The sequence below is a fragment of the Zingiber officinale genome, chromosome 3A (genome assembly GCF_018446385.1).
Source record: "Zingiber officinale cultivar Zhangliang chromosome 3A, Zo_v1.1, whole genome shotgun sequence".
Taxonomy (NCBI): Eukaryota; Viridiplantae; Streptophyta; class Magnoliopsida; order Zingiberales; family Zingiberaceae; genus Zingiber; species Zingiber officinale.
The window spans coordinates 142,924,006-142,938,878 of NC_055990.1; the positions used below are offsets into that span (position 1 = coordinate 142,924,006).

A 14,873-nucleotide genomic window follows, 5' to 3' on the forward strand; every position below is an offset into this window, starting at 1 on the left:
GTTTTTTACCCCTTTGTTTAACATGATTGAGACTACATTTTTAACATGATTGCCCAAAAATGATTGAGACTATGGCGAATGTGATCACTACATTTTTTTAAAATTTTTTTCTTAATTTCGAATTCATAAGCAGGGTCCCAATTATATAGCCGTGTCTATCTCGCTTCCTTTTTTGCCGCGCCTCCGGTCCTCAAAATAGCACCATGCATAGCAATGATACAAGCCACAACCAAAAAATAAAAATTTATATTTATCGATCCTATATTCTACAAAAGAATTTACATGTAATTTAGATCGAATAGAATGTAAAAATAATAATAATACAGCAACCAACCGTATTTAATTATTGCAATCATGCACACACATCACAACCTCGACATGCTCGAGGGTTCAAATCACACATACTTTTAATTAATCCAAACCTTTATTGCTTTTGCTCTAGCCCCGCTCCAAGACTTGTCTTTTTTTGTAAAAGTTTTGGTGAAAGTTTCTATGAATGAAGATTCTTTCCCCATATCTTTGGTCTAAAAAAGCATGATTAAAAATAATAAAATAGTTGCAGATTAAAAAACTATTGAGAGAGTTAAAAATTAATAAAAAAGTTAAATATTTACCATTCTGCATCTATGCTCATCGATATTAATTGAACCTCCCGAAAAGTCTCTAGAATTATAATATTGATTTAATCTATTCTATTGACTTCGTTGTTTACTTTCATTGGCTGCCCAAAAATTATTGATCTTAGTCCAATTATCTTCTACGATACAAAGTGGTTTTTTACCCCTTTGTTTAGCATGATTGAGACTATAGCGAATGTGATCGCCACATTTTTCCTTAAAATTTTTCTTAATTTCGAATTCATAAGCAGGGTCCCAATTATATAGCCGCGTCTATCTCGCTTCCTTCTTCGCCACGCCTCCAATCCTCAAAATAGCACCATGCATAGCGAGGATACAAGCCGCAACAAAAAAATAAAAATTTATATTTATCGATCCTATATTCCATAAAGGAATTTACATGTAATTTTGATCAAACAGAATGTAAAAAAAATAATAATACAGCAACCGACCGTATTTAATTATTACAATCATGCACACAGATCACAACCTCGACATGCTTGAGAGTTAAAATCACACACAAACACAAAAAGCCATAATAGTTGGACTTAGGATGCCTGCAACCACATAGTTAATCTTTCTAGCACATTCTACTATTATCCTGCCTAAACTTGTATATGAGCAGTGCATAATTTAACCGAAAATCAATCACACAGAACCAGAGAACATGCTTTGATATCACTTGAAGGCGTTGGAATTCCGTTCTGTTTAAATTTCCATGTACAAAAATTGTACAAGTACAGAACTTTTCCTAGCAACCTGCATGTTCGATCAGACATGTGTTTGATCAATCAAGTAAGTTCTTGACGAATCAAACCACACCTTGATCGAAGTACAAGATCGCTGGCCTCTTATGTTGGTATTCAAAATTGATACAAAGAAAACTAAACTAATTACGTAGCGGAATTAAAGAACTAGTTGTGCCTTTCCTTTGTAGCTAAAGACCTCTTTGATTTTTTACTGTATTCCTCTCCTCTTCTTGGACGTCGTGTGAGCGACGATCTACCAAGATAACAAACACCCTTCCACTTGTTATTTCCAAATCTCCGACCACCAAGAGAAGCTCTAGGATGAGACACTTTCTACTCTTCTTCTTCTTTTCCAAGCCGTCGGCCACCAAGGAGAAGAAGAGGCGCTGACCACCAAGGAGAAGAAGAGGTGTCGACCACCAAGGAGAAGAAGAGGTGGCGTCGACCCTAGGGGAAGAAGAAGGTGGCGCTGGCCCTAGGAGGAGGAGATGGCGCCGCCGGCCCTAGGAGGAGGAGATGATGTCGCTGGCCCTAGGAGAGGAGGTGATGCCGCTGACCCTAGGAGAGGAGGTGGCGCCGAAAATCAAACAACAACTCCTTGGATGGGTGGATGCAAGGCTTTATATAGAGGCTACAACAGTGACCTAAAGGAGGAATGGGTTTAGGCTTCCTGATGGCTTGGGCTTCTTGTGTTCGGCCCGAACACCCAACTTAAGTCCATCAATAATAACTCATACCACTAAATGATTATTATTGAACTACCGCACCAATCCCATATTACAATATGGGCTCCTTTCTATCATGAGTGTGTTAATTTCCATGTGTTTAAGATATCGTATGCTCGTTAATTAATTGAGTTACTGACACTCAATTAATTAATATTTGATTCCAAGAGTAGTACCACTCAACTTTATTATCATGCCGGACTAAGTCCATCTGTAGCATTTACATGATAATCTTTATGAGCTCCTCAGGGGGACATCATCAGCTAAATAATTAGGACACAGATTCCTTCTATAATCAACAACACACCATATAAATAGTACTATTTCCCAACTCATCGAGTCTATTGATTTAATGAATAAATCTCATCCATTGATAAGTTAAAGAAATAAATACTAAGTATACATGCTTGTTATTATATAGGGATTAAGAGGACGCACATCCATAATAACAGAAGTTTTGTTTTTTAATGTAGTCAGTACAAATCGAACAACCTCAAATGGTCCTACTCAATATACACATAGTGTACTAGTGTAATTTTATAGTCAAGACAGACTAATACCAAATTACACTACAACCGTTCCAATAGTTTGTCCCAATCCATCTTAGTTGTGAGCTACTATTTATAATTTATAAGGAATCGATAACATGATCTTCTGTGTGACACCACACACCATGTTATCTACAATATAAATTAAATGAACAACTGTATTGATATATATATATATATATATATATATATATATATATATATATATATATATATATATATATATATATAATGCAAACATTTGACCAAAGTGATTCTCATTTCAAAATATTTCAAAACATATGTTCATACAAAAGCTAGGCTTATAGTATACATCCCAACACAATACTTATCGAATTTTTGAACCTATGGTAAATGAAGAATATTAAATACAATAGTAACAAGAACAGTCTAAAAATATAAGAAAGGGGTAACCATATTTTTAAGATCCCTAAACTAGCAATTATAATTGGCCATGTCTTGTAACTACCACAATCCAATCTAGTCTAATGGTTAAATAGTCCAATTATTTAATATATAAAATACATGAAAAGTATCATTGCTAATTAAAGATTGTTCATAGTTTTTCATAAATGAGAGAATGAATAATGATCATACACTAATCTAATGGTCTAATTGATAAAAAAAAAGGTACCACATCAAATCGCTCTTAGAGCTTTTCATTATTAAGAATAAAGATGTGTGGTTGAAAATAAAGTAGCACATCAAAATTTTTTTAGTGTTTATCATAAAATGAGGATGATTAAAGATAGAATTAAGTAATCTCATGATATAGTTGAAAATAAAGTAACTCAATTATACTATTAGAGCATGGAATAGAATGAAGTGATGCATATCAGAACTTAAATATTAAAATTAAATAAACTCGATAAAAATTGATAATTGATGTGATCAAATCAAGTTTTAATCCTACTTTATAATCATAATTAAAAAATATAGAATAAAAAATTAAAATATTAATTTTATACTTACGAATCTCCTTAGGGGACAATAAATATTCGAACATCCTGGACCTCAGAAAATGAGTATCTGGTAGGAACCGGATCTAGCTACCAAATTTTGTGGTGAAGGTACTGGCGAAGGAGAATGTGATGGTCCTGCTTGTACTGGCGAAGGTGAATGTAAAGGTCCTGCATGTACTGGAGAAGGGGAATGTGATGGTCCTGCATGAACTGGCGTAGGGAAATGTGATGGTCCTGCCTGTACTTGCGAAGTTGAATGTGATAGTCCTACAGGCTTATCAGGGATGGGTGTAGGTACACTGCTAGGTGCTGCCTGGCCATGCAAACTTCGTCTACGTCCTCCCCGTCTAAAGATGTTCTGAAATTTTAAAAATAGGATAAAGTTAAAAATATAATGCTGCATAATAAATAATATAAAAAAAAACTTACCATATTTGTTAAAAGAGAGTGTGTGAGATTCCTTTGACGATAGATATCACCTCTAGTGACCTATAATATATAGCAAGAAATATAGAGCATTAACAGATAATATATATAAGTTTAAGAATGAGTTATTAGATATACAACAATTAAGCTATGATTGTTTTAAAGTTATAGATTTTTAAAAAATTACTAACAAAATAGTACCTTATATGAAAATTAAAGATCATAATTATTTTATATTAAGATAACAAAACTTACCCATTATTAACAATCGAAGTCCTCATTATCATTGTCATCCTCATCCATGATGTCGTCATCCTCTTCCTCCTCCTTCTCCTCTTCCTCTTCCTCTTCGTCTTCCACTTCCTCCACATCATTATCAATTTCATTTGCATCCATGTTTATCACTACTCCCCTGGGATTTCGTAATGTTGGAATAATATATTTCTCGGTCTGAAATGTATTCACAACTTTCTCCTGTTGATATGCAATGTCTTTCCAATGTGCTTCAATTTTTTTCCGTGCTTTTGTTTTACAAACAACCCATCAATTAATTTTGTCACGTTTCAAACTAGGATATGAAGCGTAAAATACTTGAATTGCTTGTTGTGCCAACACAAATGGTTCATATTATTTATATAATCTTTTATGATTTATTTCAACTAAATCATACCGTGGATGCACCTCATCCCTTTGGCAGAGTCAAACCAGCGACACATAAATAATATTTACTCGCATTTCTAGCCCAGGATATTCTATCTCTATAATTTCATCTAGCAAACCATAAAAATCATTACTTGTACCTCCATCATTGAATGACTGAATACAAATCCCATTATTCATCATACTCTTCCCCATCCCATATTCTTAAGTATGAAAATTATAACCATTTATAAAATAAGTCGGCCAAGTACGTACCAATGCTTTTGGACCCCATGAAAGATGAAATAACATTTCTTTTTCAAGATGAGCTCGATTATCATGAACCTAAAATCAAATACAGTAATTGTTAGAAGTCTACATATGTATTAACCAAATGTAAAGTGTTTACTTACATATGATTTGAACCATGGTACAAATTCTTCTTGGCATAAGCGATCAAACTCATGTGTCAACAATTCAAAATATAAATTTTCAAAAATCCTACCCCAAAAAAAATTATAACACTAAAAGTTATGACATAAGAAATATAATTAAAATATATAAAAGATATACTTACTCATAATATGATGATACTTATGGACAATTTAATAAAATATATGCATGGGTTGCCCACCATTTTTGACTAGTTAAGTATCTTTGCTTACATGGTCCACTTGGTCGACCAATGTAGTTAAAAATTGAGAAAGATTTCAAATTTGGATCAATAGGACCCTCATCATTTCTTCTTGGTCTTCTCCTTTTGCTTTGAACACAAGGCTCAAAATAATATGATGCAAAAGTTGTTACTTCTTCCATAATGTATGCATTAATAATAGAGGCTTCAACTTGTGCCTTATTTTTCACTTTTTTCTTTAAATGAAATAGGAATCTGATGGTAATTAGACAATATTATTAGATAATAATGTTGGAGCAATCTAGTGATCCTAGGTTTTGATGTTTGGGCAAAGTTTTAAGTTAGATTTATTATTGTATTTGATATGTATTGTGAGTGTGCAGGATACAGGTACAACAAGGAAAATCCAAGTGTGGTCTTGGCAAAGGAGGAAAGTACAAGGATGAGTCTTGGCGGTGTATGCCCAAGCATGTAGTCTTGACAATGTAAGTTTAAGTGTGACTTGACAATGGATGAAGTCCCGGAGGCACGATCTCTTGGCAAAGGAAGACTCGACAACAATGACAAGGTCAATGGAAGCTCCAAAAGGCAAGACGTGAAGAATGAGGAGGCATCCGAGGGACGTAAGGCTGATGGAGGAGGCTAAACGGCTAGGTCTAGGTTGATCAAACGAGGACGAGTGCTGAGTGAATGTACTCGGGGGTTAAACTAAGATTAGGATTTTACTGCAGCATTACTGTAGCATTATTGTATCAGTCGACTGATATTTTCATCAGTTGACTGGTAGCCGATTGTTGGCTTGTAACTGTCGAATTTCACTTAGGACTAGTCGACTGGTGGTTGTACCAGTCGACTGATGGCAGGGAAAACAGTAGGTGTTTTTCTCCCGAGCTCTATTTCATAAAGCTTGGGGTGCTTGGCCAAGGTTGACGAAATTAGTGGTGGTTAACCTTAATTAGAGTCTCCAAGTGATCTAGCGTGCTTGTACGAGGTTGTGGCGAGGTTTCTCCACCCACAAGGAGCTACACGAGCTAGTCGGAAGTTCTCTGAGGAATCATTCACTGACAAATCGGGATCGTCCACTTTACGGACAGCCGTGGAGTAGGAGCTTTATCTTTGAACCACGTTAAATCAACATGTTAGGTTTAGTTTCTATTGTTAGTATTTGTTTTTGTATTATGTTGTGCGTATTAACCATTATAGGAAGCGACTTTTTAGATGAGACGCTATTCACCCCCTCTAGTGGGTGTCAAGGTCCCAATAAATAATATGTAATATATAGTGTAGGTATACCAAACAGAGGTCGACAATGACGTCAAGTGCCTCTTAAAAACATCTAATATACACCTGCAAAAACAATATACACAGTTAATTATATAGGTCAAAAACACAAATAAGGTCGCTATAAACAAGATTATAATATTGGTTTAGCCAATAAATCTCGGTCGTCTTGGCCATGGCAAGGGCAGCAAGGGTCGGGTAAGGGCTGACCAAAGGCATCAAGGGCCAGTTGCGATTAGGCAAGTTTCTAAAAATCCCCTGATCATATAGATGCCCTCAAATATAAATTTTACCCAATATATTGATATTATTAATTTTATAAAGGCGATTAGCATTTTTCGGACATCTTCGAGGTAAAAAAAATCACCGGTGAGGTAAAATTAGTGGTTGAGGACATTTGTAAAATCAGGGGATTTATAAGAACCCATAGGAACTGGTTTAATCTCATTTCAAGCTCTCTAGATACCTCAACTGACCCAGGAAAATTTAAATTTATATATAAAAAAAACTCAAATCTGCGACGAATTTTGAAATTCGTTGCCGATTCTGCGACGAATTTTGAAATTCGTTACCGATTCTGCGATGAATTTTGAAATTCATCTCAGATTTGAGCCTTTTTATATATATAAATTTAAATTTTCCTAGGCTGGTTGAGGTACCTAGAGAGGTCGGAATGAGATGAAACCAGTTCCTATGAGTTTCTAAAAATACTCTGATCATATGGATGCCCTTAAATATAAATTTTACCCAACATATTGAGATTAGTAATTTTATGAAGGTGATTAACATTTTTTGAACATCGTCGAGGTAAAAAAAATCATCGGCGAGGTAAAATTAGTGGTTGAGGACATTTGCAAAATTAGGGGATTTATAGGAACCCATAAGAACTAGTTTCATCTTATTCTAATCTCTCTAGGTACCTCAACCATCTTCAGATATTTCAAAATAAGTGTGACTTGTTTCATCTTATTCTAATCTATACGTTCGTATAGAAATTTAACTAAGTCTTACGTGCTTATAATTGATTTAGGCAATTAGGAATAAATATAATGGGTTAAATAATTTTTTACAAACATTTATATGATCAGGGGAATTTTAGGAACCCATAGGTGTTGGATCGTAAGCGTTCGATAGAGGGGGTGGGGTGAATATCGAATTTAAAAATTTTGTAGAGTAAGTGCACAACGGAAAAAGAATGAACAAAAAAAGAGGTGACACAAGTAGGTTTTTTACTTGGTTCAGAGCCCGTGTCGACTTCTACTCCAAGGCCCGCACACGAGGGTGCTTTCGATGGGCAATTCACTAGCAATTCGAAAATGTTTATAATTTAAAGTACACGAATGCTAATAAAGAGAATAATACTGACAAAAATGAAGAATAAAAAAGTAGAGCGTTGCCAGCAGCGTCGCAGGAGCACCAGAGATTGAATTGAGAGTTGTTATTGGAGCTTCAGCCTTGACCCTCCTTATATAGGAGGTTCAGGGCGCCTGGAACCTCCAGGGTGCCCTGAATATGATGCAGCCGACTCAACCAGGATGCTCCACGTGGCGAAATGACGTTGTGGATATATTTTGCATTCCGGGTGCTCGGACCTCCAGGCGCTCGGATCCCTTCCGGGCGCCTGGACCTTCACTTTTTCAGCAACTTATAGAAAAGAGTTAGTCCTAGGCAAAATGCAAACTACCCTGCAAAATAAAGTGTTAGCACAGTTAAAGAAGAATAGTAATTAGATTCCGTCTCTTCGAGACCAGAATCTAGTCAAGATCTCGACTTAGATTTCTGAAATGAGTCTAAGTCAGATCGACGCCTAATGTTCCCTTCCCGGGAATGCATCCTCATAGTCACTCCTTGTTGGAGGATCGGTGGCCGGCTTGAAGGGGGGTTGGATAGCTAGACCACCCCCAAATCGATTTCTTCTCTACAATAAGGTTAGTACGCAGCGGAATACACTAAACAAAACAATGAAAGTAATTAAGGAAAAATACAAACGCTAATACGCTCGATGTAACGTGGTTCGGAGATGATGCTCCTACTCCACGACGTGTCCTTGAGGTGGGCGAGCTCTTGATCCTTCGGTGGATCAGTCCCTGGCAATCTCCGGCTAAAGCTTCTCCTTCTCGGTGGAGCAAACCTCTCACAAATTGATCTCTTCCTCTTTACAAGATGGAGTTTAGATTGGGAGGAAGAGAAGAGAACTTGGAAGCTTTGGGTAAGACTAAGAAGGTTTACAATTAGCACCAGTAACCTTCTTCAAGCCCCCAAAGCATCTCTTAAATAAGAGGAGAGAGTTGATCAACAATCAACTCAAACCCCGACACCAGTCGACTGACAAAACCATCAGTCGACTGGTGTTACCGTTAGAGGTAGCCAACGGCTACTTTCCAGCACCAACAGTCATTTACCAGTCGACTGCTAAAACTAGCAGTCAACTGGTAGCTGTTTGCTGAGCGAACAGAATATTTCTGGTCGCTGCCAGTCGACTGCTAAAACATGCAGTCGACTGCTAAAACATGCAGTCGACTGGTGCAGTCGACTGCTAAAAGTTGCAACCGACTGGACTGCACCTTGTTACACACTCACACTCATCCTCTCCGGAGTCGCCCTTGAAGTCCTCTTCCTCGGCCTTCGTCCCTCAGATGCACCCGAGCCCGCGGCTCCTCTCCGTGCCATCCTTCACGTTGCCTTAAAGTCTACTTCCCTCGGCTCCACTCCGTTGCTCCTTGTCCGGCGGTCCCTCGGATGCCATCCACACCATCCTTCACCGACTCAAGGATTCGAGCCCTAAGATGAGCTTCCCAAGCTTAGTTGCACCAAGCTCCTCATGTGTGTTTCACCAAGTCCTGCAAGACTCAAATACACATATCAAACACATATGAAAGCCTAACTTAAACTCTTTGACACACACATCAAAACCATGATCATACCGATCAAACTTAGGTTGATTGCACCAACAATCTCCCCCTTTTTGATGTGTAACAATATGTTTAAGTTAGACATTAATAACAATATGAAAATTAAAAGCAATATGTAAATATGAAGCATAATTCTCAAGCTCCCCCTTAACATATGCTCTTCAACCTTAATTTTCAAGTTTTGCACACAATTAGGTTTCTAACTTAAACCTTTCCCATTTCTCCCCCTTTGACACCATCAAAAATTGTACCAAACATGTACACATACCTAGGTATCAATGGGGACTTAAAATTTCCCAAAACCATCTCTTGACAGTGCTGGAAAATAGGTACCAGTCGACTGATAACTGCTGCAGTCGACTGACACATTACTAAGCTAAATTTCAGCCTTCCGAAGTCAACTTCAGAAATGCATAAAAAATTCTAGAAAATTCAAAAAATCATGAAATTTTGAACACATATTTATTTTAATGTCCTTTAATAAGGAAAAATATGTTTTCATGAAAATTTATCATATTTTTGAAGTTTTGATAAAACTCAAACACCTTGAAAAATACTCAAGTTTGTATCAAATTAAACCCTAGATTTGAATTCATATGTTTTAAAATAACTATCCACTGTAAATAAAATATAGAATTGTTTTCAAAACATTTGAAATGTCCAACTATGATCTATGGGCAAGATGTCCATTAATTAAACATTTGCTTTCTCCATAGTTGGCCTATGATCACTAAAAATTGATACATCACATAACTCATCAAAATGCCATAAGCATAAGTGAATTATTTGTATCTGTTGGTGCAACCTTAGGTCAAGGTTGACCTGGTTGACCCGACTCGAGTTGACCTGACTCGAGTTGTATTTTGATGTTTGACGAGAACAGAAGAGTTGTACCTTGTTGGGAGATTGTTGGTGCAACATTAGGTCAAGGTTGACTTGGTTGACCTGACTCAAGTTGTATCTTGATGTTTGACAAGAACAGAAACTTGGGAGGTTATGGGTGCAACCCTTGGTCAAGGTTGACCTGGTTGACCCGACTTGAGTTGATCTATTTCGAGAAGTCCAAGCAGGGAGCTTGGCACGGGAAAAGTCCAAGTATGGAGACTTGGCACGGAAAAGTCCAAGCAGGGAGCTTGGCACGGGAAAAGTCCAAGTATGGAGACTTGGCACGGAAAGGTCCAAGCAGGGAGCTTGGCATGAGAAAAGTCCAAGCAGGGACTTGGCACGGAGAAGTCCAAGTATGGAAGCTTGGCATGTGGAAGTCGGAGAGGGCTCGGCAGCTCGTTCTCCGGACTAGGTCAGAGAGGGCTCGGTAGCTCGTTCTCTGGACCAGATGTGGAAGTTGGAGAGGGCTCGGTAGCTCGTTCTCCGGACTAGGTCAGAGAGGGCTTGGTAGCTCGTTCTCTGGACCGGACGAAGTCGGAGAGGGCTCGGTAGCTCGTTCTCCGGACTAGGTCAGAGAGGGCTCGGTAGCTCGTTCTCCGGACTAGGTCAGAGAGGGCTCGGTAGCTCGTTCTCTAGACCAGGAAGGCAGATAGAAAATCCTAGTGAGTGAAGCTAGGTGAAAGTCCAGGTGAGTGAAGCCAGGCAGTTGGAGAAAGACCTGGTGAGTGAAGCCAGGCAGGGGAAAGTCCTGGTGAGTGAAGCCAGGCAGTTGTGAAAGTCCTGGTGAGTGAAGCCAGGTAGTTGGAAAGTCCTGGTGAGTGAAGCCGGGCAGATTGGAAAACCTGGTGAGTGAAGCCAGGTGAAAACCCTAGTGAGTGAAGCTAGGTGAAAGTCCTGGTGAGTGAAGTCGGGCAAGGGAAAATCCAGATGGATCAAGGGTGATCAGACATCTGGTATTGTAAAGATCAAGTAGGTCAAGGGAGTGATCAGATACTTGGCACGAAGAGAAAAGTCCAAGTGGGTCAAAGGGATTGACTGGACACTTGGTTGGGAGTCTTAGCAGGTCAAGGGAGTGACCGGATGCTAAGCATGATGTACCAATAGGTCAAGGTTGACCGGATGTTGGTTTGGAAGGTTTGAGACTTGGTTTGGGCAAAAACCAAGCTCTGGATCGATCAGTGGATTGATCCAGTGATACACTGGGTATCTGGATCGGTCTGGTGACCGATCAGTAACCAAACAGTAGCCTACTGAGTGTTATCTGATCGGTCTGCAGACCGATCAGGAAACAACGATCAGAAGGCAAAAAGTTCGGGAGAAAAGGAAGGGAATGCATGCTGATCGGTCCCTGGACCAATCAGAGGAAGCTCTGATCGGTCCCCAGGACTGATCAGAGGAAGCTCTGATCGGTCCCCAGGACCGATCAGAGGTATCCTGGACCGATCAGGCTGAAGCCTGATCGGTCCAGAACTATCCGTTGTGAGCCAACGGTCTTCTGTCTTCTGGCTTCTTCTTCGCAGGTGGATGCAGGTATAAGAGGGCTGAGGGCTTCTACAGTGCGGTAACTCTCTCACTCTTCTTCTGGTCTGAAGCTTCTGCTTCTTCACTGCTGTGCTCTTGAGCTTTGCTGAGCTCCGAAGCTTCGAGTGAGCTTCTTCGACTGAGTTGCTTGTTGGCATTCGTCCGTGAAGTTGGTGCTTCATCCGGGACTTCAGTCGACGAGAAGGCAAGCGAGTATTTGTACATTCATTGTGTATTTTGTTCTTGCTCTTCTTTGTATTTCCATATTGCTGTTGCAAGTTATTGTGGCGAGGTTTCTCCACCCACAAGGAGTACTTATTAGCCGGTTCTCCGGGGACTCATCCACCGACGGATTGATAGGGCTCGTCCACCTTACGGACACGCCGAGGAGTAGGAGTATCATCTCCGAACCTCGTTACATCCATCGAGTTTGAGGATTTGGGGCGGCTATTCACACCCCCCTCTCTAGCCGAGTACGACCATCGATCCTAACAGTATCATCCTAATATCTCACATTTATGGTTAGAAAATAATGCAAATCATTGTGAGATAGAGGTAACCTCTACTTAGCCCTTTTGGTCATGATTTTCTATCAAGGCTATGTGCTCCCCCTTAAGGTCTCAAGTCAACCATTTTTTAAGGATTTGAATTATGATTATCATGGTTGACTTGATCCAAAATCCTCTAACCCTTGAGGATTGATTTTGGTACCCAATAGAGGTTCTTCTTAATTGGGTTTACCAAATACTCCTTAGGAATCCATTTCCTATCTATGGTCTTTGTCTTGGGTTGCCCCCTAGCAATTAAACAATGATAGACTTTTTCATTGTTGGATTCCTTATACCCTAAACCCTTTTTGTTGAAACTTGCCCTTTGGCTCCCAATAATCATGTTTAGAGTATTTGAGCCAATTTCAAATTTTCTAAGGGCATTGGTAAGATATTCTACCTTTTCCCTTAATTTCTATTTTCCTCTTCTAAACATGAATCAGATGAACTTGTAGAAGAAGCATGTATATCATTGTCCTTAGAACACATGGATTCTAATTTTTCTTCAAGACAAATAATATCATGTTTCAAAGATTTATTTTTCCTTTTTGCCTTGAATAAATCCTCATTTGTGCTTTTAATAATCTTAACCAAAACCTGGGAAGGAAGATTGTGTACGTCACTTACCGAGAAGTCTGAATCTGAGGTTTGACCTCCTCCTTCACTTGAGCTCCCCTCTTCATCTTCACTTGAGCTCCTTCCTTCTTCTCTTTCGGATGAGGTGGAGACTATATCATCAATTCCCATTAAAGCAAAATTGACTACATGGTGCTCTTCTTCCTCCGATGATGATGATGGATCATCCCATGTTGCTTTTAGGTTGTGAGCCTTCTTTCCCTTTCCTTTTGTCTTTTTCTTCTCCTCCTTCTTCTTTCCTTCTTTCTTTTTCAAGAGAGGGCAATCATCCCTCATGTGTCCTTTTCCTTGGCAATTATAACAAATGACTTTTCTTGTCCTACTCTTGCTTCTTGAACTCCTTCTAGCATGAGACTTGTTAGTAGAAAATGTTTTAAATGCTTTTCTCATCTTCCTTACCATATATGCCTCTTGATCGATATCTATTGAGGCGCTTGAATCCTCGGAGTCGGAGGATGATGGGGATGAAGTTTTCTTCTTCTTCCTTTCTACAACAAGAGCTATTCCCTTCTCTTTTGAAGACTCATTAGCTTGTTCATGAAGTTCAAATTCGGAAAATAATTCATCAAGCTTAATCAAGGAAAGATCCCTAGATACCTTATACGCATCAACCATCGATGCCCATATGGTGGTTCTAGGAAAAGATTAGAGCACATACCTCACTAGGTCTCGATTGTCAATCTTCTCACCTATTACATGAAGTTCATTTACTATCTTCTTGAATCTACTGTGCATTTGACTCACAGTCTCATTGGTCTTCATGGCAAAGGTTTGAAGTTTCCCCACCAAAAGATTTCTCTTGGCCCTCCTAGATTCACTTGATCCCTCATTTAATTCAATGAGTTTTCCCCAAAGCTCTTTAGCGGAGTTGAATGGTCCTACTTTGCTTAATTGCTCCTAGGCCTGTTCAACCGGTTGGTTAATCGGTTTACCGATTTATCGGTTCCGGTTAATTACGGTTTACCATGGTTTATTTAAAATCGGTTAACCAACCGGTATCTTACCGGTTCTACCGGTTCCGATTGAACCGGTTCCGGTCGGTTAACCGGTTCCAACCGAGAACCGGTAAGCCGTAATGGCTAGTCTCGCGCCTTTCCATATTAGAGACTACTTCCAGAAACCATAAACTCCAGTGAATGTCATCAACCTCTCAGAGTAAAGCTTCCAGGTATACCTATTTTATTCAAGTGTGTTAGATAACAGTCACATACCCCTTTTTCTGGATCGAGAACGAGAATCATGACAAGGAAGCAACACAAAGTGAAAGGGTTCTTACTTCTCTTCAATTCTCTTCAGCATCACAACAATTTCAGCAGCTTTGTCACCTTGATAAGGATCAATGTGGAAGCCAGAAACCCCATCTACTATAATTGATTAATTTCTCCAGGTCCTCCGTGCATAGTTGCGAATGTCGGCAAACCACAGGTCATTGACTCAACGACAGTGAGCCCAAAGGCTTTATAGAAGGCAGGCTACATAATAGCAAAACAAAAGGCAACACATTAGTAAAACATGTTTCCAGTTTTACCGGTTTATCGGTTAAACCGGTAAAAAAAATCCAAAACCGGCAACCAACCGGTAAACCGGAACCGGTAAGCTATCGGTTCCGGTCCGATTTTCGGTTTGTCAGTTTTTTTGCACAGCCCTAATTGCTCCTTGGAGAGTCCACATTGTAGAGTTGTTGTGGTTTTTGCATTTTCTTGAGCCTTCCTTGCCATATCTTTTGTCCAATCCTTAGTTGGAAGAGGCACTCTCGACCCATCTTTTGGTTTCTCAAATCCATCTATAAC

The 14,873-nt window shown here is 39.1% G+C and overlaps 1 protein-coding gene across 1 annotated transcript; it reads right to left on the minus strand.

Moving 5' to 3' along the window:
- Positions 1–4,288: 4,288 nt before the first annotated feature.
- Positions 4,289–4,882, minus strand: LOC122050727 (nucleoplasmin-like protein NO29). The gene is made up of 2 exons (XM_042611611.1): positions 4,757–4,882; positions 4,289–4,501 (listed from the first exon to the last, which is right to left on the minus strand). The coding sequence occupies exons 1-2, from the start codon at positions 4,880–4,882 to the stop codon at positions 4,289–4,291; spliced, it is 339 nt and encodes a 112-aa protein (XP_042467545.1).
- Positions 4,883–14,873: the final 9,991 nt, after the last annotated feature.

Excerpts from the sequence above, each read along its gene's own strand:
- LOC122050727 (XM_042611611.1), bottom strand. The coding sequence starts at position 4,882 with ATGGGGAAGAGTATGATGAATAATGGGATTTGTATTCAGTCATTCAAT. Across the intron at positions 4,502-4,756 it reads ATCCTGGGCTAGAAATGCGA|GAGAAAGTTGTGAATACATT; the intron begins GTAAATATTATT and ends GCATATCAACAG.